Genomic DNA, 25,935 nt, shown 5'->3' with positions numbered 1-25,935 from the left:
GTGCGATTTCTCACGATCGCGAACGGCGCGCGGTACACTTCTTGGCGCGATAGAAGTGTTGGTGTACCGCTGATTCTCGCTGCTAATGAACCGTTGTCTTGACCGCAAAGCGTGTTTTTACTTCTTAGGAAGTTCGTAGTCGACAAACGAATTTGCGTACATAGCTGTATAATGGTCAAGGTGGAGAGGTAGTTTATGAAAAGTTTTTGCTCATCACACCTGACTGTGGATGCTCGACCTGGTTTGGGAGCTCGACTGGGATCTAATCCGAGATTGCCTAGGCTCCGTTGTCTGATGAGTGCCGCTGAACGACGAACGAGACTCCACTGCAGAGATGATTCTTGTGCGGCGCAGCACCGTCAGGGTCCTCCGTGTTTCCGGAGCGCGTTGTGTTTCTTCTTCACTGCGTTCCTTCTGCTACCCTTGGGCGTTGTCTGGTTTCTCGCTCTGCACCATGGAATCTTGACCGCTTCGCGTATTTTGGTGATTCTCCGAAGATAATTCGTAGTTGACAGCTGTTGCTGTTTACATAGCTTGTGGAAATACTTCGTTAATCTGGCTTTATGTCCTTGGCATGATACTGTCCTCGCTTGCCATCCTTCACGTCTTCCAGCACGTAGAGATTGCTTCCTAGGATCTTCACCACCGTCGCCGGAGCGAATTTGGAGTCGAGTTTGCGGTTGATGTGATCCACCTTGGAAGACTGCGTGAAGGTTCTACGCCAGACGAGATCACCAACCTTGAAAACGATGTCGCGTGTCCGCAGATTGTATCGCTGCTTCGTCTTTTCGTGGTTGTTCTTTATGCGCTGGATGATGAACTGGTGGATGCGACGAATCGCCGATAGCCGTACGTCCTGCGCCACTTTCGGATCGTCGGGCGTGTTCAACTCCTGCTGAGTATACAGATCAGTGTGCAGTATCAGCTCCCTACCGAAGTTCGCATAGTGCGGGCTGACACCGGTCGCCTCGTGCTTCGCTCCGTTGATGGCTGCTACGATCGCTTGCAGGTTTTCGTCCCAGCCTCGGTGATCTTCATCCAACAGGGCTCGTATGCAGGTGATGAGGACTCTGTTCACTCTCTCGGCATTGTTCACCATCGGACAGTAGAACGCAGTCTTCATGTGAATGATGTTGTGTTTAGCGATCAACGCTTTGAAGGCAGCCGACAGAAACTGCTTCCCGTTGTCCGAGAGAATGATCCGTGGTCGAGAGTAGCGTAGGAAGACTTGCTGTTCTAGGAATTCCACCATTTTGACGGAGTCCGCAGATCTCATCGGATGAACGACAACGTATTTCGTCACCCAGTCCACTACGACGAGCATCACTGTGTTTCCGGCACGAGAGCGAGTGAAAGGACCTACGAAGTCGACCGACACCAATTCCCAAGGTACACGGGCAGGTTTGGGACCACCCATGTTCGGCATCATTGTTCTGTTCGGCGCTTTGCTGGCTTTGCATGTCTCGCATCCCCTCACGTACCGTGCGACGTCCTCCATCATCTTCGGCCAGTAAAAGTGGTTCTGCAGCTTCTGCCAAGTCTTCTGGAATCCGAGATGGGCTCCTGATGTTGAGTCGTGGAACTTCGCAATCACTTCAGCTCGCTGATTGAGCGGGACAACCTTCCTCCACCGGTGTGTCCGCGCGCCTTCTTCATTCCTACAGCTGCAGTTCTTGTAAAGCTCTTGGTTCACCAGACGGAAGTCCGGAAACTTAGCCCCGTCTTGCTGCACTCGTTCCGTTAACTTCTGGTACCACTGATCGACGGAAGCATCTGCAGCGAAGACCATCGTGCTGACAATTCTAGACAAAGCATCCGGTACCGTGTTGATTTCTCCCTTCCGGTATTTGATGTCGAAGTCGAAGGCGTTCAATCTGAGTATCCAGCGACTCATGAGTGCTGTAGGGTTCTTCATTGATCTCAGATAGCTCAAGGCAGAGTGATCGCAGTGTACCGTGAACTTCGTGCCCTCTACGTACCCTCTGAACTTCTCTATCGCCCGGATGACGGCCAAACATTCACGTTCTGTCACAGAATACTTTCGCTCTGACGAGGATAGTTTCTGGGAGAAGTAGGCAATAGGATGTTCTTCCCCGTCTGTCTCCTGCGTCAGTACCGCACCAATCGCTACATCGCTCGCATCGCATGCAATGGCAAACGGTTTCGTGTGATCAGGCATCGCTAGAACTGGTGCTGCTACCAAGGCTGATTTGAGTTTCAGGAACGCGTCTTCTGCATCTTTCGTCCACCGGAACTTGGTTTTCGTCTTCGTCAGCTCTGTCAGCGGTACTGCGATTCTGGAGAAGTTCGCAATGAACCTGCGGTACCAGTTGCACATTCCTAAAAACCGCTGTACCTCCTTCCTGCATTGCGGAGCTGGGAAACGCACGATGCACTCAATCTTCTCCTGATCTACGTTCCATCCGCTTTGATTCAGCACATATCCCAGGTACTTCATCTCCTCCAGGCAGAACTTCGACTTTTCGGCGGAGATAGTCAGTCCAGCGTCCCTTAGCCGCTTTGCCACTTCCTTCATCAGCTTGATGTGCTCGTCGAAGGTGCGTGAGCAGATGATTATATCGTCCAGGTAGTGGAACACGTGAGGTTCCAGGTCGGCGAAGATGTGCGTCATCAGCCGTGCCAGCGCTTGACTCGCTGTACACAGTCCGAAGGGGACGACCTTGAACTGGAAGTGACCTCTTTGCGGCACTGTAAAAGCTGTCACCGGCCGGGATTTCTCTTCCAATGGCATTTGCCAGAAGGCATCTTTTAGGTCGATCGCCGAGATGTAGGTGCATCCACTGAGGTTGTTCATGATTGCCGATATCTGTGGGATGGGATACCCCTCGTTTACCATCACCGAGTTAAGGTGACGGGCATCTAGACAGACACGGTACTGACCGGTCTTCTTCTTCACGGCAACCAGCGGATTGTTCCACGGCGAGAATAGTGCCTCTTCTATCACGTCGAGCTCCAGCATCCGGTCGATCTCCTTATTCACCTCGTCGAGAACGTACTTGGACATGGGATAATAGCGTTGTTTTCGTGGCTTCGCTTCTCCAACGTCGATTCGATGTACGTACCGGTCTGTTCTTCCGAGTCTTCCGGGTTCGGCCTTCGGGAAGTGGCTTATGGCTTCGTCCAGTATCTGCTTCTCTTCTTCTGACAACGGCTTAATGGATTCTTGTTGCGGCGCGACCTCCTTTTCAGTCTCCAGGTTTATCGTGCAGCACACAGGTTTTATGCTAAAGGCGTTCCAAAAGTTCATCCCGAAGATCACACAGGTCGGCAACGTGGGAAGGAGCAACATCGACACGACTTCATTTTTGTTGTTGTAGGCTATCGGCAATCGGGTGTACGATTGTATGCGATGCTCAGTTCCGTCTGCCGTCTTGATGCCTCCTACCAGAGCTATTTGCTGCAAGCCTAGCTCCTGCGCCATCTTTACGTTGTCGCCTCCTAGAATCGAACAGTTGGCACCGCTGTCGAGTAATCCGGTAACTTGTTTCCCGAGTATGTCTACCACTGCGTGCGGACGATTGTCGTTGTCGGGGTTGATGATCAGTGAGTTGATCTGAACTAGGTCAGGAATTGTAGAGGGATCGTCGAATTGAGGCGAGGATGTCCTACCCTCTGTTACTGGCTCCCCGCTTGCGCGTTTCCCGAGCGTTGAAGACAGGTCGGGCAACTTCGCAACGAGAATCCCTTTTGTCCACAGCGATAGCAGAACAGTACTGCCTGGGGTTTGGCGCAGTCCATAAACCGGTGTCCCCCTTCGTCACAGTTCCAGCAGATCATCGCCGCCGGTGGATCTCGAGCGTTGTTTGCCTCAGGAACTTGGCGATGGTTGTTAGGATTGCTCGCTGGCATTTGTGGGAACTGTTGGTTGGGCGACTGTCTTCCTACTGCTTCTCGACGGTCGAATCTCAGCTTCAACGCGTTCACCTGTTGTAACAGGACTTCCATCCGCTGATCCATCTTTTCTTCGTCCTGCGACACTTGTTCTGCTTCTGCACCGTAGGCTGTTTGCGAACTGCTCTCTCCATAGCTGTGGAAGCTTTCCGTTTCCAAAGCGTGGACCTTTCCAAATCTTTGGAGCGGTGGCTGTGGCTTCGACGGGCGCAGCGAAGAGTTTGGAGTAGCCAGCGCTGGTTCAATCAGTGCCCCATACGGTAGCGATATCCGTCGCTGCTGATGTTGTAGTTTCCGGAGTTCGTCTAGTTCCTTGCACGCCTTCACCAGCAAGCGTATGGAGTGGTGTGATGCGGCAATCGGAGCGTACGTGGAGTTCATGTTCTTCTTGATAATGAACAGCTTCTCTTGATCGGTCACCGGAGGATCCACGTATTGGAAGAGAGTGGATATATCCTGGTAGAATTTAGAGAACGGCTCTTCCTCGCCCTGTAAGCGGTGGTATGCTTCGGCCCGCAGAATGTAGGCGTAGCTCGCCGGCAAGAACTCTTGCCTGATCAGCCGCTTGAAATCGTCCCAGGTTACCAACTCTCCCGACACGTATACATTGCTGTACCAGTTGAGCGCGTCGTCCAGAAGCAGATGTTTGACGTTCCTCAGCAGCACATCCTCCGTTACTCCTTCCGATGCAGCGAAAATCTCCACACGTTGCAGAAAGGTGTTCAGCGACGACCCATCCTTCTCGCCTTTGTATCTGAACGGCCAGTTATGGATGGCCTTCAACGTTCTTCTTTCTTCTAACAGCGGTCTTGGAACGTGTTCTTGCGGCCTGTAGTTCAGCTGTCGCAGTAGATCGGCCCGCAGTTGGTTGTAGTCACCTCTCGCATCAGCTTCGCCCGCTTCGGTTCTTATCGGTTCATATGGCGGTGGTGGAATGCTGCTGCCCATTGTTGGTTCTCGCCAGCTGGAGTTTTTCTGCGCTTCAAACCTGTTGTTCGGGACGACTCGCTGACCAACCGCGCTCCAACCTCTTCCTCGCGTGGTACGCATGGCTTCCAATGATGCAGCGCCTCTCTCGTTGTCGTGGAGTGTTGAGCTGTCGCGTTGAGGTCTAGCTGCTGTTGGATCGGTCACTGGAGATGCTGTATGTCGCTGTTGTCGCTCAGCGTGGATGATGGACGCTTGATTCGATGTACCCGAATGGTTGACTGGATTTCCATTCTCGTCGAATCCTAAGAAGTCTGCTTCAGTCATGGTCGAAGATTGCGTAGTCACTTTTGGAACTGCACCGGTACTGCTTCTGTTGGCACTGTCACTGTTCACTGGTCTGGCACTTTTCTTCGTTCTTCCTAGCGCATCGTCCACATCTTCCAGGGAAAACTGCACTAAAAGCGCCACGGCTGCGTGTGTGTCGAGGCAAGCTACCGGTGGATCCACGATGGATAGTCTGTCCCGATAGTGCACTAACCGCGACCGTAGTAAACGAACTGCTGGGAGATCACCGCGTTTCAATGCTGCTTCCACTTCGGGTATTAATTCGCGCACGCGAGATTGACATTGACTGATATTGTCCCCCACATCCATAACGTGGGAGGAATTGTCGTAAAGTATTCCTTTTATCTCATCCTCCTGCATAAGAGCACGCAAGCGAACGGCTCTAGCCCTGCGAGGAAGTGCTCCGAGATTGTTTACGTGGCGCAAGGCCAGTTCGTAACTGATCTCTTCTTCTGACAGGCTTGCTGGATCCATGATCCAAAAGGTCTTAATTAGCCAACTAGACAAAAACTAAAAATGTGGTAGGTTCTACAAATGTGCTACAAAATAACAGAATTGTGCCACAAACAGAACACAAATTCTAAAATTTACAAACCACAAACTAAAATGGTTCGTTTTGTTGGGCGCCAATGTTGTGGAGTGTCGACCTAAGCAGAAGAAATGGCTTACAGTCGTCTCGGCTAGCACAAAATCAAACGCCAACTAATGATCAGATTACGGTTTCATAAACAAGCCATGTATTCAATCAGATTCCTGCACTGACCCTATTCTGCCTAACTGGTTTCTTTCTTAATACTAAAACATTGTTTTGCTTAACTTGCTACTCACGGACCGGCTGATGCTGACATGGGCCATTCCCGACGATCGGACGGCTCTTAGTTTGGACGACGACAATCCTCCACAGATCGCATCTCGCTGCGCTGCACACCGGCTTTTCCGGATGCGTCAGGTGGTGGCCACTCAATCTTGGCGAGTGTTTACTTGTCGGCAGCTTACCCGTCGGAGTACTGTCTGTGAAAGTCCAAAAGACAAAAGAAAAGGCCCTGCGGAAATCCGCCCGTGTTAGCCCCAGATCGTTTTGTTGCAGCAATTAGACTTACTTTCTATGAAAGGCCTTTTCTCGAGACGGTTCAGTTGAAGCGATGCGTTTGGCACCGCGCACGGATAACAGGGTGATCCGATCGCTTCCGTTGAGTGACCAAGAGCCGGAGCGTTCTAAGGATTATCGAAGCATGATTATAAACTCGTATGTCGGCTTCTTGCACTTCTACTCACCCTACGGATACGTGCAGGCCACGGAATCAGGGCTTCGAAACGATGTGGGTTGCCAGTTCGCCTGTGGGTGCAGATCGTCCTATCCTTATTCAGGTCGCTGCCCGGACACCCGTTTTCCTCCGTGAATTCGCGGTGTGTGTGGCTCGGTCCGGACTCGCTGACTACGCCGTCGTGTGCGGTCAATCTCGCCGACCCCGATCCTCTAACCGGATGATGGCTGACACGTTCCTCCTGTGTTGTCAAATGTGGGGTTAGACCTTTTTGCATAGGGCTTTTCGGGAACTTCTTACCTTCGGACACTTTTATTCGCGTTCGCACCGCAGGAAAAACTCAGTGCGAGCTTGCCGAACTGTGCAGCAGCTTGCCGGATCTTGTACAAGATTTGTAGGGCGTGATGTTTCCAGACCGATAGTGCGATCTGTTTCTGGAGAAAAATCGTGGGTGGCACAAGCGATTAGATTTCCGTTATCATCCGGAATTTTGGTCACTCTTACCTCCTGTGTTGGGCACTGCTCCTGCCCAAGCTCCGGGATTCGGTGTCAATTCACCCCGTGGTTGATATTACGGAGCAATTTCCTTCACTTTCTTTCGGACCGCGTTTTTGCCGCAGCTCACACCGATCCGTCTGCCTTTTCTGTCGAGTTTCGATGGCGACGTTGTCGTTGGCGGATGTGGATTTGTCACTTTGGCAGTGCAAGAAAATCAGCAATTCTTGCTTGTGTTTCAAGCAAGTAGCCCATGTCAGGGGGTCGCAGGATGGTGGCTCGTGTGCACTGTTATTTCGGCTTAGTAACTAAATGTGTTATGGCTTGTTTCTTTATGGCTAAACGGGCTATTATCACATCATAATCTGAATTTACATTTTAACGTAACAACTTCTTCATATAATCTGCCTTGGATTTCTTCCAAAACAACACCATAGAATATCTTTCAGGAAGTGTTTTACGGAATCCTTTTATTTTTTTTAATTGCTTCAGAAACTTCTAAAAAATTTCTTTCAGAATTTCCTCTAGAAGATTCTCTAGGTATGTCTCCATTTCCTCCAGAAAACCTTCCATTGTTTACCTCAGATTCTTCCCATAGATTGTTTCAAAAATCCGTACGGATATTACTTTACATCATCTACACAGATTTCGTCGGAAAAATTTTCTGCGATTCCATCAGAATAATTCCTTCAGAAATTTCGCTTATAATTTCTTTAAAAAATCATCCACGGAATTATTTAGAAACTCTTCCGAAATTTCCCACAGAAATTGTTCTTGGGATTCTTGGGGTTGAGAAATTTCTTAAGAGATTACTGCAGAATTTTTAATGGGATTTCTCCACTAATTTGTCCATTGTTTTTGAAATAAATCTTCTGTGGATGTTTTTCAAAAATTGCTCTATGAATTTCTACAAAAAAAAACTACTACAGGTATTTGAACTCAAAATCTATCAAGGTTTATTTAGGAAACGGCTCCAGTGTTTTTTTTTTTTAGAAATTAATCCAGGGAAACTTTAGGAAATTTCTGTCGGGATGCTTTCAGATTTTCCCTCAAGAATCACTCCTAGAATTGTTTTAGGTACATTTCCAAGGGTTCCTTTAAAAACTCCGCCAGGGATTATTTTGAAAAGTCTCCTAGGGATTTGTTTGAGAAATTCCTTCAGGAATTCTTTCAGAATTTTGAGTAGGGATCCCTTAAGATTTTTTTTAATTTTTTTTTATTTTTTCTTAAGAAAATCTTCCAAAGAATCTTTCAGAAATTCATACAGCTATATTTTCAATAAGTCGTTTAGTGATTTTCTTAGGACTGGCATTGCGTTGAAAAATCCGACAGAAATCTGTCCAGCAATTTATTCAGCGATTCGTCCAGAAAATCCCGTATTAATTCTTCCATAGATCCTTGCAGTATTTTTTTTTCAGTATGTAAGGAGGAATTCCTCAAAAGATTTCTTCAAGAGTTCGAACTGAGTTTTTTTAGTATTTCCTTCCGATATTTCTCTAATAACAATAAGAATTTCTCCACGGATTTTTAGGGAATTTATGTAGAAATATTTCTTTGTAACTTCTTGAGGAATTCCTCTAGAAAAACGTCCACGGATTACTATGGGAATACGTTCAAAAAATCCTCCAAGAATTTTGTTAAAAGACTTCTCTAAACATTTTTCGAAAATTTCACCAACAATTCTAAGAATTTCACGAAGAGTTGCCCGAGGGGTTTCTCCAGGTATTTCACCTGTAAGTTCTTCAGAAATTGCTCTTCAGATTCCCTCAAGCTTTTCCCTCGGATTTTTCAGATATTCATGTGGAGATTCATTCAAGAATACTCCCTTAGATCTATTTAGGAATCTACTGAAAAAATCACTAGAAATTCCCGCAATGATAAGTTCAAAAAATCCTGCAGGGAATCCTTCTGAAATGCCTTCAGGGATTCCTTCAACAATATCTCCACAACCTTATTTGGAATTTGAAGATTTTTTTTCTAGAATTTCAACAAGGGATTTCTCCAAAAGTTTTTGCATGCAGTTTACCAGAAGCTCCTCTTAATATTTCTTTAAAAATCATACAGAGATTCCTTCGGAAAATCTCCGAAGGATTCCTCCAAGAATTTCATCAGAAATGTCTTCAGTCATTTCTGCAGAAACTCCCACAAGGGTATTTTTATAATTGTTTAGATTTTCTTGCAGGAATTATCTCCTGTATTTCTACAGGATTCAAAAGCTTTTTTTTCAGAAATAGCACAAAAAATACTGCAAGAGTACTTGAAGGAATACCCGAAAGAGTATCTAAAGAAATCCCCGGAAAATTGTCTAAAGGAATTCCTTGTACCTTTTCATATTTCCAGTAGAAATTCTTGAATATTTTTCTTATATATTTTTAAGATTCCTGGACAAAAATTCCTGAAGCTAAACAGCTCTTGGCATCTTTGGTGGTATTTCTGGATGAATACATGGGAATATACCTGAAGAAACACTTAAACATATCTTCTTAATTCCTTTTAAAAGTTCAATGAGAAACTTCTGCAAGAACATTGCAAGTAATTACAGGCTAAAAATTGCTTGAGAAGCTTCTGAAGGGATTTCAGAAGAAAACTGAATATCTGATGATATCTTCTAAAAATGTCCACAGAAATCTTTTAAAAACTAGCAGACAAAGGCACTGATGAAACCCTTAAAGAAATCTCTCAGTAAATTTTCTGAAAGAGCTCCGGAGAAGTTTCTGGAGGAATCCATGGAATCTCGAAGAAACCTATACAACTTCTGAAGGGATTTCCATATAAAAATTCCCGAAGAAAATCAGAAACTTGATGAATCCTGAAGGCATTCTGCAGAGAACCAATGTGCAAACTTTTGAGCAAATCAAACAATACCTGGAAGAATTAAAGAGCTTTTTGTTGGTATTCATTTTAGTATTTCTTGAAAGAAAATCATGAAAAATGCCAACGAATAAATTCTGAAGTAATTTTGGCAGGAATTTCTGAAAAAAAAAACACAATTTTTGGATTGGCATGCAGTCATTCAAATCAGAAGGAAACAGATTTTGTCTATTTTCCGACGTTTCGGCGCAATGTATTTTGCCTTCTTCTTGGGATCACTAAAATGTTTAATTTGTTACATTAATTGTTTGTTGTATCTGTTGTTTGTTATTCACTTACTAGAGTTCTGTTTTTTGTCATGGGGTGGTTTGATCTAATTTTAAATTGTCGTACTTTTTGATTACACATCACTGTTTTCAGAACGATCAATGGGACATATATAAACAAAACAAAATAAAAGGCAATAAATAAAACGAATCCCATAAATTATCATATTACTGGTTTGAAATTACCGTTGTTTAAACTAGGGTGCACTACTTCGGTATTCTGTTTCATTACTAATGTGTAGTTTTCTTTAAGAGTGACTAATCTGGGGTGGGCAATCTGGTTGTGTTTGTGTTGATATATCTACTTCTATCCCTAGTCCTAATCGTGTGTATTTTGTGTATTAGTCCAGAGAGGGTGGCATTCAATCTGTCCGTATCTGTGCGTTTGTTTATGGTGTTGTTGTCATTACTTATGTGTATCATTTCAAGTTGATTGAGATTGCTACGATGACCAGACAATCTCTTCGTGAGAAGATTGCTGGTTATGCCGATGTAGCATTTCTCACAGTCTCCGCATTGTATTCGGTACACTACGTTGTTTTGGTGGTCCATGGGTACCGGGTCTTTGATGCGTGTGTAGAGGTCTCTCACTGTGTTGACACTCCGAGTACATACAGTCAGCGTGGGATAGTTCTGCCGTAAGAGTTGAATTATTTTTGGTGTAAGTGATGGGATGTAGGGGAGAGATCTATATATCTTCTCCTGGGGCTCCTGAGATGGGTTGGTCGTGGAGTCTTCGGGTTCGTCATTGTACGTGTGTGTCCAGTCTGTTTGGTTGAGGAATCGGTTGATCAAGTTTCGGGGATAGTCGTTAATCTGCAAAATGCGGGTGATGGTCTCTCTCTTCTCGTTCTCCGTCCAGTTGGTTGAAAGTTTGTTGACTCGGTCGATGATGTTCCTTATAGTGTTGATCTTTTGGTTTAGTGGGTGAATTGAAAAGAAATTCAGCATGCGACCCGACGCTATGGTTTTCATGTACCATTCTGTACGGATAGTGCCGTCTGCCTGCCGAACTAAGACCATGTCGAGGTATGGAAGTTTTCCATCTATTTCCATCTCGCAGGTGAACTGAATGTTTGGGTGGTGTGAGTTGAACAACTCCAAGACCTGTTGTACCTTATCAGCAGGAATAACAAGTATCAAGTCGTCCACAAATTTGCGCAATACTGCGAAGGCGATATCAGTTTTGCTTGTAACTGTATCCAGTAGGATTCCCGTGACTAGATCAGCAAGTATTGGTTGTAGTGGGTTTCCCATAGCCGTTCCTTCAATCTGCTCGTAGAACTGGTTCCTGAACACGAAAAAGCTCGTATCCATGCAGAACGTTACGATTTCTAGGAACAGATCCAGATTGATTTCCGTGTGCGGCTTGATAGTGTCCCAGATTTGTATAATATCGTGGATTACCAACTGCTTCGGTATGTTGGTAAACAATGATACCACATCAAACGATACCATCACATATCCAGGAGGAATGGTAATGGTGTTGATGTATTGGCAGAAACTGTACGAGTCTCTGATGTTATATCTGTTGTCCAGAGATGTTTGTAGTATTCTACCAATAAATTTGGACAACTCGCTGGGGCTTGTCATTCCAGGGACAACGGGGCGGAGGGGCAGGTTAGGTTTATGGGCTTTCGGGAGACCGTATATCCGTGGGGTGGTGGCGGTGGTAGTTTTAAGGGTGGCAGCTGTGCGGTGGTCGATCAGTTTTAGATTCTGGAGGCGTTGGACGATGTTGTTGTTGGCGATTTGGCACTTGTTCGTGGGGTCTCTTCGGATCCGATTGTACGTTTTGTCGTCGTTGAGCAGCTCTTGCATTTTCTGTTCGTAGTCTGCGGTCCACATAATGACCGTTCTGTTACCTTTGTCAGCAGGCAACACACAGATATCGGGGTTCGTTTTGAGGAACTTCGTTGTTGTACTGTATGCTTGTGTTAGGAACTTCGTTTGCGGATTATCGTTCGGGTCATTCGCTATCTTGTTGACAAAGTTGAGGATGGCATTGGTTATAGAAAACTACACATTAGTAATGAAACAGAATACCGAAGTAGTGCACCCTAGTTTAAACAACGGAAATTTCAAACCAGTAATATGATAATTTATGGGATTCGTTTTATTTATTACCTTTTATTTTGTTTTGTTTATATATGTCCCATTGATCGTTCTCAAAACAGTGATGTGTAATCAAAAAGTACGACAATTTAAAATTAGATCAAACCACCCCATGACAAAAAACAGAACTCTAGTAAGTAAATAACAAACAACAGATACAACAAACAATTAATGTAACAAATTAAACATTTTAGTGATCCCAAGAAGAAGGCAAAATACATTGCGCCGAAACGTCGGAAAATAGACAAAATCTGTTTCCTTCTGATTTGAATGAACAACAGTCGATAAATCAAGAAAAAAAAACTTCGGAGAAATTCCTGGAGCATCACCAGAAAAAAATCTAAAAGAATCCCTGATGAATGATCTGAAACAAATCTTAAGTAACCCCTGGGGAATCTTTTGGAAGAATTTCTGGATGAATCTCTTGGGAACTAAATGCCTGAGAAAACCCTTGATTATATGGTATAATACTGAAAAAAAAACCTGTGGGTAAATTCTAATAACAATTTCCGAAAGAATTCCTAGAAAAAAATGCGAGCTTCAACAGGAAAATTCTAGAGAAATTGCTGGAAGAATCTCTGAAAATAGAGACGAACCAGCCAACGGTTCTTAAATAAAGACAAATCAATCAATCAATCAATCTCTGAAAGAATCTCCGAAACTCCGTAAAATAATAATTCTCGTGGAATTACATCTTCTGAAGAAATCTTTGGAGCAATTCCTCGAAAGCCCCTGGAGAAGTTGCTAAAAGAAATACTTGAGAAATTTCCACAAGAACTCATGGGGAAATCCCAAAGAAAAAAAAATCCAGGAGGAAACTCTGACACCTTTGGAGGAAGTGTTTCTGAAATGTTGGAGAAAAGACATGAAGGTATACCTGCACTAACTTCAGCAGAAATCCTTGAAGGAAATTTTCAAAGAATCCCCAAGAGGAAGAATTTCTGAAGAAACCTAAGGACTAGTTTCAAAATGTTTTTTTTTTGTGAAAAATATCTTGAGAAGCTTCTGAAGCAGACACAAGGATAATTCCTGGAGGGGTTCTTTAAAGTATACCGGAAAGAATTCCTGGATTCCTGAAAATTTAAAAAAATCTTCTTTCAATACAAATTCTGGATTTTTTTGGTTAATTGAAAAAACCCCTTTGAAAGAAATCCTTTATGAGAAATTCGCGGGTTTCCCCGGAATATTGAAGTTATTTAGTCATTTCCATGATGCGTACCAGTATAAGGGGCGCAGAAATTCGGAAACCTTGAATAACCAGCTCTGATATTAACATAACAGCACTGATCATTGCAGAAATTGGCTTGGAGAATTCCTGAATAATTTTCGGTTAGAAACCGTTTGCGGAATCCCACAAAAAGGATGTTTTGGAGAAATTCTCCAAAGCATCTGTTGAATAATGTTCGATAGAATGAATCTTATCTGGTGGAATAAGACCAATTCTCCAACAAATTCCTGCAAAAAATCATCAGAAATGTCTAAAAAAATTTCGAAAAATTTGAGAAATTTTAGAGAGAATCTCTGGAAAAAAATCTAAATGAGAATTTCTGGAAGAATTCTTTAATAAATCCCTACAGAAGAATTCCTAAATATTTTTTCAAAGATGCTTCTGAAGAAATTCGCCAAAGTTCTTTGAAGAAATTCTCAAAAAATTACTTGTTGAATATGGTAGTTAAATTTCTATATGGATTTCGCAAGGAATTTCTGGGCGAATACTTAATAAACCCCTTGAGAATTTTCCCGAAGATTCCAAGAGAAAATTTCCCAGGAAATCGCTGAAGCAACCTCAGATGGAATCCTTGGAATAACTCCTTAAAGTATGTAGTTCCTGAAGGAATTCTTCCAGGGATGGGAACACTCACTTGCGAAGAGTTACACTCACTTGCTGTTTTCTCAGCTCAGAAGCGTGCTATCAAGAAACGATGTATGGACGACATGTGCCTTTTGGTTTTGTCTAAAAGTTTGCCGAACAAAGTATGGGTCGCACACGCATTTCGAAGGTGTGAGGGAGCTGCGAAGGCAACTCTCCACGAGGTGAATGTAAATTACACTCACCTCGTGGAGAGTCGCTTTCGCAGCTCTGTCACGACTTAGGTATGGGTTTGCGACCCGTACTCTATTCGACAAACTTTTAGACATAACCACAAGCCAAAAGTCGTCCATACATCGTTTCTTGATAGCACGATTCTGAGCTGAGAAAACAGCAAGTGAGTGTAACTCTTCGCAAGTGAGTGTTCCCATCCCTGAATTCTTCAAATGCACATTGAAAAAATAAATTAATAATGTATGGAGGTATTCTTGAGGAAACCATAATAGATTGTCCGATGGAGTCATTTGAGGAACTCCTGAAGAATGGTTAAAACTATTCAACTTATATTAGTTCGGATCAACCACGGGAGAGCATTGTCAAATACAATCAATCTGAGCTTAGCTTATAAACGGTTTGACATCTTTCACAGTCTATTAGAAATATAATGCAATTTGCAATTTACAAAGGATTCAAGATAAACCACAATAGATCGAATGTTGATCGCAGTGGTTTATGTCTCGAAGATAGAAAAAACTTCTGCTACAACAACTCTTGCCCTTCATGAGAACATTTTTCTCAAAAATTAACATCATCTTTGCGAACCCAGTTGCTCCTTTAGCTTATAATAATTCTCGAGCTACCGTTCATTTTTCGTTATGAAAAAACCCGTTTTCAATAAGCTCTCGTTCACCACCCCGATCATAAAAAAAAGAATAAATGCCTCGCTTCACAACTATTTTATCGCATTCAACCCACTTCAAAACTTTTCCTCCGCTAAGTGATTCCAACAAGAAGCAAGCACCACCGGCAGCAGCGGCAGCTCCAGCTGAGTACACATTTTTCAATTCCCCAAAACAAGACGATAAGCTGCTTTTCCCGACCAATTTCCATACATTTCCCTATTTCGAGCGGCGGTGGTGGCAGCAGCGATGTGCACTCAACAGTGCACCGTTGCATAAAGCAAAACTTCTCACTCAGTGGAAGCTGCGCTGGCTGCCACAGACCGGCTGCTGCATGCACTATGACTGTTCATAAGTACAACCATCATAAGAGGATCTTGCTTCTCACAGGCCGCAAACGAAAGCCTGCAATCAAAATTCAATCAACCGAAGAACGGGAAACCCCCTCCCCCTGGAAACATGATCCTCTGGATGGAAGCAAGACAGCACACAAAAACATGCAACATTTCTGTGAACCAACAACGTGCTTTTTTTTCGTTCCCCGGATTTTCCCCACCAGAAGCCCGAATTCCCGGCCAAGGCGAATGGCGAATCTAGAGATGTGGAATCATAAAAGAAGAGACAATCCGCAGCGCGCATCAGGCGAGCGAGCGGTTAAAACAAATTCGTATGTTTTATCCGCCGCAGATCTGTCGAAGCCGAGGGCCGGCAAAAAGGCAGAGCTGGAAGAAAAAAAAAACTAAATTAAATAATTAGGTCAAACTAAAATCAATATCGCTTCGCCTCGGTTGGGGGGGATTTGTTCGGTCTGTTCTTTTTTTTTTTTTTTGCTTGTTTTCTAGCAAAGCCTTTTTGTTCGAGGACTGAGAAGGGATAGTCTCGGGCTCGGCCTTCACGCTTTTATCCTGATGCATTCTCCGTCACGTCACGATGACGGCAATTGCGGTGATGTTATTCTACCGCAGATGATTAAGTTTTTTTTTTTTTCTCGAGGGATACTTTGCTTCAGTTCTTGGGAAATTAGCAACTTTGCTACCGATCTAGCGAAGAAAGCTCTTTGTTAATAGTAATGGAATCAGGAGCAGAATCAGAAAACAGTTGCTGGTGAAATTTTTAAGCCTTATGAAGAGTTGTTTTTTGTCATAGATTAAATTTAATACGATTCTTAAGGTGAAGCATCAGGAAATCCCATCGCAATTATGCATACAAACTTTAGAGGCACAAATATTTGTATTCTCTGACCATGGCAGCCATGTTTGTATTCTCTGAAGTTTCTCCTTAAGGGGAAACTGGAAGCATTTCCTCACTGTTTGGTTTTTGATTTTTTATCAAATAACGAAGCAATATTTTCAAAATCGGTTTTCGTACACATGTAGAGGATGGATCTAGGTATAGGGGATGGCCAGAATGTTTGGGATAGGCAACTTTTTTTCTCCCGCAAAAAAATTCAACATGCTGTAACTTTTCATAGAGTGCATAAAAAAATCCCAAATTTTGACTGTTTGTCAACCTATTATATATGCATCATTGGTACAAATTTGGGCTCGATTGATTAATTTTTCGCGAAGTTGGAACCGTTTGGGTAAAACACTATTATTTACAGAACTAATTTTTGAACTGTCATATCTCGGAAACCAGTGAACCGAATTTAATGAATTTTTAACGTTTATCAACAATATATTGATACTTAATACGACGTAATAAAATGTAATATTTTCTCATGGCGAATTAAGTTATACCGGATTGAATTTTTTACCTATATAGAGGAAAAAAAGTCAAATTTACAATACCACACAAAAAATACTAAATGTGTTCTTCCTTCAATCTAAATAGGCTCTTATATATCTGATTAGATATAACTTGAGAACAGAAGTGGAAAATCTTTGGATATCAATTGACATTGATGTGAAAAAATTACATTTTTTTCGAGAAAAATCCAAAAAGTGTCAATCCATGATAACTTTTTTCAACGTTTAAAAAGTACCTATGTTTTAATAGTTTGTGAAGCATTTACATATTGTTAGTGTACGTTCAAAATTTCATTCAATTCGGTTCAGTGGTTTCCGAGATATGACACCTCAAAAATGAGTTGTTTGAGAAATAGTGTTTTATCCGAACGGTTCTAACTTTGCGAAATATTAATCAATCGAGCCCAAATTTGTACCTATGATGCATATATAATAGGTTGACAAACAGTCAAAATTTGGGATTTTTTTATGCACTCTATGAAAAGTTACAGCATGTTGAATTTTTTTGCGGGAGAAAAAAAGTTGCCTATCCCACCAATGATGCACACACAATAGGTTGACAAACAGTCAAAATTTGACATTTTTTTATGCGCTCTTTGAAAAGTTATAGCTTGTTGAAATTTTTTGTGAGAGAAAAAAAAAGATGCCTATCCCAAACATTTTGGCCATCCCCTGTATCTTCTTATTTTTTTTCGTAGTGGAAAATATTTTTCGTTTTTGCAGAAACCATTTTTGAACGAAATTTCACAAAAAAAACGGTTTTTGAAAAAATGGAAAACTTTTTCAACACGAAAAAAATCAGAAGATAGGGTATTGGTTCCTTTATTAAGCATGTGGCTCCCATTTTATCCTACGAAAAACAAAGGATTGAAGTGTTGTTTGTTTTGTTTCTTATTTTTGTATTTTTTTTTTTGTTAGAAGTGAGCACCCATGAAAACAAAAAGAACGGAATCAATCGGTGCCGTAATCGCTTGTTTTCGAATAGGATGAATAAGAGAGCGTGAGCCTACTGATGACGCACATAAATACCCTACATTGCACTAAGGGCCAGAATCGCAATCTAGCGGAACTAAATTAATTACTCCAAAACGAAGCATTTCCGACACATGGTGTCTTCGACAAAGTTGTTTGACATTAGCAGAGGCATCTATTGCTAAGAACGTAGTAGTTCGCAACTCGTCCGCATAGGTGGCGCCACCATCTTACTTCTTTGTTTTACGTCCTAGAGACTTGGCGTCTTCGGCAAAGTTGTTTATTTTGGTAAAATAAACAACTCTTACTCAGACGACAAAATTCCACAGCCTACTGTTTTCGAGTTATTTAAAAAATAAAAACCAATCAATGAAAAAACAGTTTTTTAAGCTAATTTTGACATTTCTACCAGAAACCTTGTGAGTTTATTTATTTTTCCTAATGCATATGTGTCAAAACGAACACATTGTACGGGAATATGTTGAATATTATCATTAAAAAAATACAAATTCGAAAAAACAGTGTGAATTTCATGCCTTAATATCTCGCAAAGAGCAAAAAATCGCAACTTCAAATTTTCAGCAAATACGAAGCAATACTAGATGAACATACTGTCAAAAATTTGGAGAGGTATTTTTTTGGTGTTTTTGAGATAATAGCTTTTTAGTAACAGTATAAATATGAGTAGTGCCAGCATGTAACTTTTTACTGTTACACAAAGCTTTTTCAATCTATATTAGCGTCCAAAACAACTGTGCAAAATTTGGGAGCGATTGGTTGCGTCCCCGTATTCCGCATTGCGATTGAAATTTGTATGGAAGTTAGTATGAGAAAACGTACTTTTTTGCATTTTACTCATAAGTTGAATTCTTTTGTCTAATACCCTGCAACTAATGACGTAAAAGTATAGCCTAGGATATGCCGAAAAACTTTGCCGAAGACTGCAAAGTAATCCGACGCTTGTGAAAAAAGGTATTCGCCTGGTAACTTAGGCCAAAAATTGAGATTTTATTATTGATGTTATTCCTTTACAATATTCAATGACCACGAAATGACTGACTGTGTGAAAAGGAACAGCGAAAATGAAAATGTTTATTTTAAATATTGAGTGAGGAAATAATCAAATTCGTGCTGCTTTCAATCAATGACTTTGAACATTTTGCGCCCTGATGCCACCCCCCTCCCCGCAAAAAGATGGCAAAAAGGCATAAGGAATTTTGTGCATGAGGTTGTAATGAGGAAACTAAAAATCCGCAATAAGGTGGCCCACACTTATATGAACAACAAAAATTTCGAAAAATGCCAAGTCTTACCTCCTCAATCAGTTGTTTTGGACTCCCAGAAGCTACGTTCAAAATTTGAGCAAAATCGGTTGAGCCTAAGGGATCGCTCAAAACGCTTGAAGTTTGTATGAGAAAACTTGACCAAATGTATGCAGAAATTTTAAGTTTTCGAATTTGGCCGCTAAGTGCCGCTGTAAGCGTTCAATAATCAATCCCTTTGGTATTATTGTAGGTGACTATATGCCAAACAGCTTTGTCGAAGACTGCGAAGTGATCCAACGTCTGTGAAAAAAGTTATACCCTAGCAAAAGTGAGGATAAACTTTATTATTATTTTTCCAATACATGTAAAGGAATAATATCAATAATGAAATCTCAATACTTTGCCTTACTTTTCCTAGGGTATAACTTTTTTCACAACCGTTGAATCACTTCGCGGTTTTCGATAAAGTTCTCTGGCATATAGTTACCTACAATAATACCAAAGGGTTTGATTATTGAACGCTTACAGCGCCACCTAGCTGCAAAATTCGAAAACTTCAAATTTTTGCATACATTTGTTCAAGTTTTCCCATACAAACTTCAAGCGTTTTGAGCGCCCCCTTAGGCTCAATCGATTTTGCTCAAATTTTGAACGTAGCTTCTGGGAGTCCAAAACAGCTGATTTAGGAGGTAAGACTTGGTATTTTTCGAAATTTTTGTTTTTCATATAAGTGTGGGCCACCCTAATCCGCAACCTAGCGAATACTATCATATCTATCATTTCATTATCCACTTTGATACTCTGAGTAGAAAAAGACCGATAAAGTCATAAAATGATTAAGTTAGAAACTAAGTACGCGAGTATAGCTCTTACCAATGTGATTAATCGGAAGTTCCAAAAGAGCCCAGAAAAGGAATTGAAAGGAGCTTCAGGGCCGTTTTAGGTGCTTGTTTCGGGTATTACATGAACTTTATAAATGGGATAAGGGGACGTCCATAAATTACGTCACGCTTTGAGGGGGGAGGGGGGGTTCAGCAAAGCGTGACAACTCATACAAAAATTTCAGAGGTCCCATACAAAAAGTGTGACATAGGGGGGAGGGGGGGTTGGAATTAGTCGATTTTTGCGTGACGTAATTTATGGACGTTCCCTAATGGAGAATTCAGGATGTTTCAATAAATAGTGTTAAGGGTTTTAGGGACGTTTGAAGGGACAATTTAGGGGGTAGCAGGAGCCTTTAAAGGTTGTTACAAGGGATTTCAGGGGCGTTTCAAGGCATTTCAGAGCTATTTAAAAGGCATTTCAAAGAGTTTAAGGGAGGGGGGCTGTTGAGAAAGGTTTTTGAAACTTTTTATAGACGTTCCAAGCAGTTTCAGGGGAATTTTAAATTAATATAATTTCAATGGTGTTTCATGGGATTACGAAGGATTAATGAGCGTTTCGACGGCACTTCAGGGGCATTTCAAAGGGCTTCAATGGTTTTAGTGATGGTGTATCTACAAATTCTCTAAAATATCCTGATATGCTTTCAAAATCCCCTAAAACTTTTTTGGGCTCCATGTAAAGCACCTAAGCCTTCCGAAAGCGCTGAAAACGCCTTCGTAATGCATCCATAATGCTTTTGAAACCCAATGAAAATCCTCTGAAACTTGCTGAAATGATTCCAAAATCCCCTTAAAATCCTCTCGGACGTCATGTAACGCACATGAGAAACCTCGAAAAACATATTCGTAATACCTTTAAAATCCACTGAAACCCTTTGATTCTTATTGAAATGCTTCAAAAATCCTTCAAAAAACATTTTTTCTCATTTTGCATATGACGAAAAATTCGCCCCAAAGCAGCAGGTAGCGGAAATGTTCTCCATCATCGTTCAATTTTTACTTCACCCAAATCATTTATTGAATTAACGTTCAAGTCACATCCCACAAAATGTCAATGGCACTACAAAGTTGGCTTTTTCTGCTACCGAATGCAGCAAAAGCTGCCCAATTAATCAAATAAATAGCTATTTCTCGTCGAAAAAATGCAAGCATATAGCATAGTAAAGGGCGAGTCGATAATAATTGTGCCACTTTCAAACTAACGTAACATTTTTCCTACTTCTCCGAAATCAACCAAATTTTGCACAGTTTCTCCTTATAGTCTATTGTTCACATCAATATAACTGGGTAGTTGTCAGTGAGATTCCTGTCGATATGGAATAAATTTAGTTAACATCCATTGTTAATCCATTGCAAAAAGATGTTGTACAATCACATGCTAAAATCTAAATTTCTGGTATCGCGCCTTGGAAAAATTAATGATTATACATTATCGGATCATCTTAATGTTCGTCAATAGGTTTCAGGAATGGTTGTCAGTGAAACAAAAGCCTGGAGCTGGATGATGCCTGGTTGCGCGTAAACAAACCAGAGAGCGCTAATTATTTGTTTCAAGCGGGGTGCGAACATGCCCACATGGAGGGCGTCAATCGAAAATGTCGTAAATTTTATCAAAACGCATTCTAGATTAGAACCGATACCAAAAAGTTGTAATAAATATATGTATTAAATTACTGTAAAAATTTGGTTTCATTTCGATAACTGTAGACATTTTGCGAATCAGTTGAAGGTAGGGTGGCACAATAAATAACGACTCACTCTTTATAGTATACTATTTTTTTCATCCAAGGGAGGATGCAAGCAAATATGTGCAAATATGTGCGGGGATTTAATGTATACATACAAAATATCATATTTCACAACTACAAAGAAAGATGGGATGACGCATTTGGTGGGCAAAAGATATAACTAAAATATTTTGGTCGTCATTTTAAAGCCTTTATTTTTTTTTTAGAAGAAGGTCACCGCCGAAGCTCGCTTCTGTTCACCAGCCGACTCTAACTGATAGTGATGGATTCAAGTCGAATTCTCTAGTCAAGTAAATTTCCTGCTATTGAAGCAGTCGTCTATTCAATCTACCAACTATTATATACAAGTGCGCTGAATTCAAATAGCACATGGTCTCTCTCTCTCTCTTCTTGGCGTAACGTCCTCATTGGGACAAAGCCTGCTTCTCAGCTTAGTGTTCTATGAGCACTTCCACAGTTATTAACTGAGAGCTTCCTCTGCCAATGACCATTTTGCATGCGTATATCGTGTGGCAGGCACGAAGATACTCGAACCCGTCACCCTCAGCATGGTCATGCTGAATACCCGTGCGTTTACCGCCTCGGTTATATGGGCCCTTCCCTTTCCATAGCACATGGTCACGTTACATGAATCGTCATTAGCTTAGCCTAGACACAAACCTTAAATAAAACGGTTCAAACACTAAATCCATTCCAACGAATACGATTCAAATGAGATTTTACTTAAAAAGATAAAAACGTCAAAAGCTACAAATTCACTAAAATAATCATGAAAACTAATAAATAATACAAAAAAAAAACGAACTTTAAAATCAAAACTGCAATATTAAGATAAAACAACAATTTGATTTTACTGAACTCAAACTTTATTTTACTAAAAAAGAAAAAAAACGTCAAAAAATTGAAAAAGGCACAAAAAGAGGGAAATCTATCTATATATATAAAAATGTAGTGGCATACATGGGTCCGCGCATAACTTGCAAACGGATGGTCCGATTTGGGTCGTCTAAGTTTTGTTCTGTTAGTTTTCACTCAAGGAAGGTTTATGAGGCAAAAAACATGGGAAAACTGAGAGTTTTTGAACATCCATTCTTCATACATTTTGAACGGGGATTTGGTCTTGGCTAGAAACTTGAAACGTCAAAAAACGCAGTAGGCAAGACAAAGTTTGCCGGGTACAGCTAGTTTATGCATATATTAAGTTTGGGCTTCAATGAGGGTATCTAGTTCGTGAAAACAGGTCTTGCTCCTGAATATTTGAGGGGATGAGTGGCTGAGGGGTTTTCCAGAAACTTTCCAGAAAAAGTGGATCTATGGGGCTCCAGGAACGTTCTTTCAGGTGATTCGAGGAGCCCTATAAGGGCTATCTATCAATATTTGTTGGCGTTTTAGTTGGGTTACGGAGAATTCAGGGGCATTTAAATAGTATCAAGGGGGTTTCAGGGACGTTTAAAGGGCTTTAAGGGCTATTCAAGGGATCTCAGGAGCCCTTAAAGGGCGTTGCGAGGGGTTTGAGGCGATTCAAAATAGATTAAGATGATTTCAAGAGCATTTCAATTGGATTACGGAGTTTTTAGGGGCATTTCGAGGCATTTTAGGTCAGGGTCGTATCAGGGGGTTTCAAGAACATCTTTAAATCAAAGGGTATTTCAGAGGCGAAATGTATTTGGGTTTCTTCAAGATCCCCCTTAAACCTCCACAGACCCCATGTAGCGCACCTGAAGGCTCCGAAACTCCCGGAAACTTCCCGTAACGCCTCCCACCGAGAATGTTCCGAAACTTTCTGAAACGCCTCCAAAATCCCCCTTAAACCCCCTCAGACCCCATGTAAAGTACCTGAGAGTTTCCGAAACCCCCAGAAACTCCCCCCGTAACGCTCCCATAACGCCTCCAAATCACACCGAAAATGCTCTGAAACTTCCTGAAATGCCTATAATATCACCCTTGCACCCTTAAACCCTCGGACCCCATATAATGCGCCTGAGAGACTCCACAATCCCCGAAAACTCCTCTGAAAACCCCCTCAACCACCTCACCTGATGGGATTCTATCATTATCATAATCCCGAATTATTCAGCGATTTCTTCAATAATTCCTTCCGGGAGTTCTTCTACGATTCTTTCAGGAATTCCTATGTACGGGAAAATTAAAGATTGATCGCAGCAATCCGGAACAAAGCATTTCCGGTCCTCATTAACGTCCGAAATAATGTCGAAAAATTTGGGAGCGATTGTGTCTCCGCATTCCACATTGCGATTGAAATTGGTATGAGGTTTAGTAATGGTACAACTCATTTTTTTATGCATTTCTCTCATAAGAGGTTTAAATATCCGATGACGTTAAGGACAGACGTGTTAGAACCCCAAAATGACCGCCACAATGACCGACTTTGGTACCTACTCACGATTTCGAGCGCACAAATCTCTTCGTAAACAAAACCAGCGCATCTGATCTTCTCATTTTAAGCTAATTACAAATTAGCAAGAACAGAATAATAAAATGCACTGTTATTTGAAGCTTGCTTCTTGAGATTTGTGCGACTGAAGTTCTGATGCACTGTTGAAGCGGGAATTCAAGACGTTTGCCTTGTCGAAGACCGCAAAGCGATGCGACTTATAACGCACAGATTGTCCGATGGTGCAGAGGAATAACATCAACACAACACAACAATTTTTTTTTTGGCCCATATTGCCAAGCGTATAACTTTCAAAAGCTTGGGACCGAGTTGCGGTCTTCGACAAAGTTTTTCGAGATATCCTAGGCTACACGAACGAATAATTGCTTCAACGTATGAGTAAAATGCAAAAGAAGAACGTTTCCAAATATCCAATACAAATTTCAATCGCAATGCGAAAATAATCGACCTTGTTGATCCAGTCTAATAGGTATTCTCTACGGGATTCCTGCGGGAAAAACTTTTGGGATTTCTGCCGGGATTGCTTTATAAAATCCTGAGAAGGTTCTTTCAGACTGGCATTTCTTCAGTGATTTCAGCTGGGATTACTTCACGTATTGCTTCTGATATTTTTTCAAAGTTTATTGTCATGATATATTCAGAAAATTCAATTGGAATTCTTTTAGGTTTGAATACCGGGATTCTTGCTGGAATTCCTTCACAGATTCTTCCCGGGATTTCTTCCGCTATTTCTCCACTAATTCCATCGGGATTTCTTCAATGATTCTTTCAGGAATTCCTGCATAGGTTTCTCCCAGGATTTTTACAGATTTTCTCCTAGAATTCCTGTAAGGAATGTTCTGAATGGAAAATTTTGAAATTTTACATAAAAAAAAGTATTCAAACAGAATTGGAGTTAAAACTTATGAGAGTGGGAGAGTAAGAGAAAAATATGCACCTGTCCTACATGTTTCTACACTACCATAATATCATGTGATAGTTATTTTCTTATTTATCATAAGTAGTAATTCTCCCTTTCACTCATTTTACATGCATTGTATCTATACGAATCAAAAAAAAAGGTATACAAGTTATGCTAAAATAGAGCTTGAGAAAAATTCCAAATATTGAGGACCCACATTGAAGATTTTTTTGGAATTAAACCATGGACTTAGAATTTATTTGTAAAATCATGACAGTTGATAAATGATAATAAATTTTAGTGAAGATTTAAATTGTGAATCACCTTGGGCGTTAACGGATTAATCAAATTCTTTTGACAAAAACCCACCACAAGTCATGCAGGTAGAAGATAAAAGATATAACATACAGGGCAGCAGTTAGAAAAGCAACAAGTAAGAGTCGAAGGGTTGGGTATAGATAATATTTGATAAAAAATATAAACAACTAGCTGTCCCGGCAGACGTTGTACTGCCCAGTACTGCCATTTTGGTGTGATAGTTTGACAACTGATGTGGGGTCATTGCAGCACCGCACTCTTAGATTAGTTTTAGTGCGTTCATTTCGAATGTCTCCCCCGCTCATAACAATTTCAGTAATTTTACAATTGTTCTTGTTTTAAGTTCATTTTAGTAACTTTTAATACATATAAACACAGCCACCATGAATACGAATCGAACTGTGCAAGGGTCATGCTAATCGGTTCGGCCGTTCGTGAGTTTTGTTGCCTCAAAGGGACTTCAAACTCATTTTTATATATATAGACTAGCTGTCCCGGCAAACTTTGTCTTGCCGTCTTGTGGAGGTTTGACAACTGTTGAGCTCAAAATAGCACCGCACTCTAGATTGGTTTCATTTTGAATCGTGTTGATTTTCTTCCCAGTTCATGAAAATCAGTTATTTATCAATTTTCTTACTTTTCTTGTAGATTTTCGTAACTTTTTATACATATAAACACAGCCATCATGAATACGAATCAAACCATGCAAGAGCCATTCTGATTGGTTCACCCGTTCGTGAGTTTTGTTGCCTCAAAGGGACTTCTAACTCATTTT

The 25,935-nt window shown here is 41.3% G+C and overlaps 2 protein-coding genes across 7 annotated transcripts in view; one reads left to right on the top strand and one right to left on the bottom strand.

The window, feature by feature from the left end:
- LOC109400676 (dachshund homolog 1) overlaps positions 1-25,935 on the top strand; it is a 424,184-nt gene that overhangs the window by 179,103 nt on the left and 219,146 nt on the right. The gene's annotated exons all lie outside the window — the stretch shown is intronic.
- Positions 551-5,661, bottom strand: LOC134286819 (uncharacterized). The gene is made up of 2 exons (XM_062848498.1): positions 3,736-5,661; positions 551-3,688 (listed from the first exon to the last, which is right to left on the bottom strand). The coding sequence occupies exons 1-2, from the start codon at positions 5,659-5,661 to the stop codon at positions 551-553; spliced, it is 5,064 nt and encodes a 1,687-aa protein (XP_062704482.1).

This window comes from Aedes albopictus, chromosome 2, assembly GCF_035046485.1.
Source record: "Aedes albopictus strain Foshan chromosome 2, AalbF5, whole genome shotgun sequence".
In the NCBI taxonomy this organism is placed as follows: domain Eukaryota; kingdom Metazoa; phylum Arthropoda; class Insecta; order Diptera; family Culicidae; genus Aedes; species Aedes albopictus.
The sequence above is the reverse complement of the archived record's forward strand: the minus strand, read 5'-3'. Positions and strand labels throughout refer to the sequence as shown.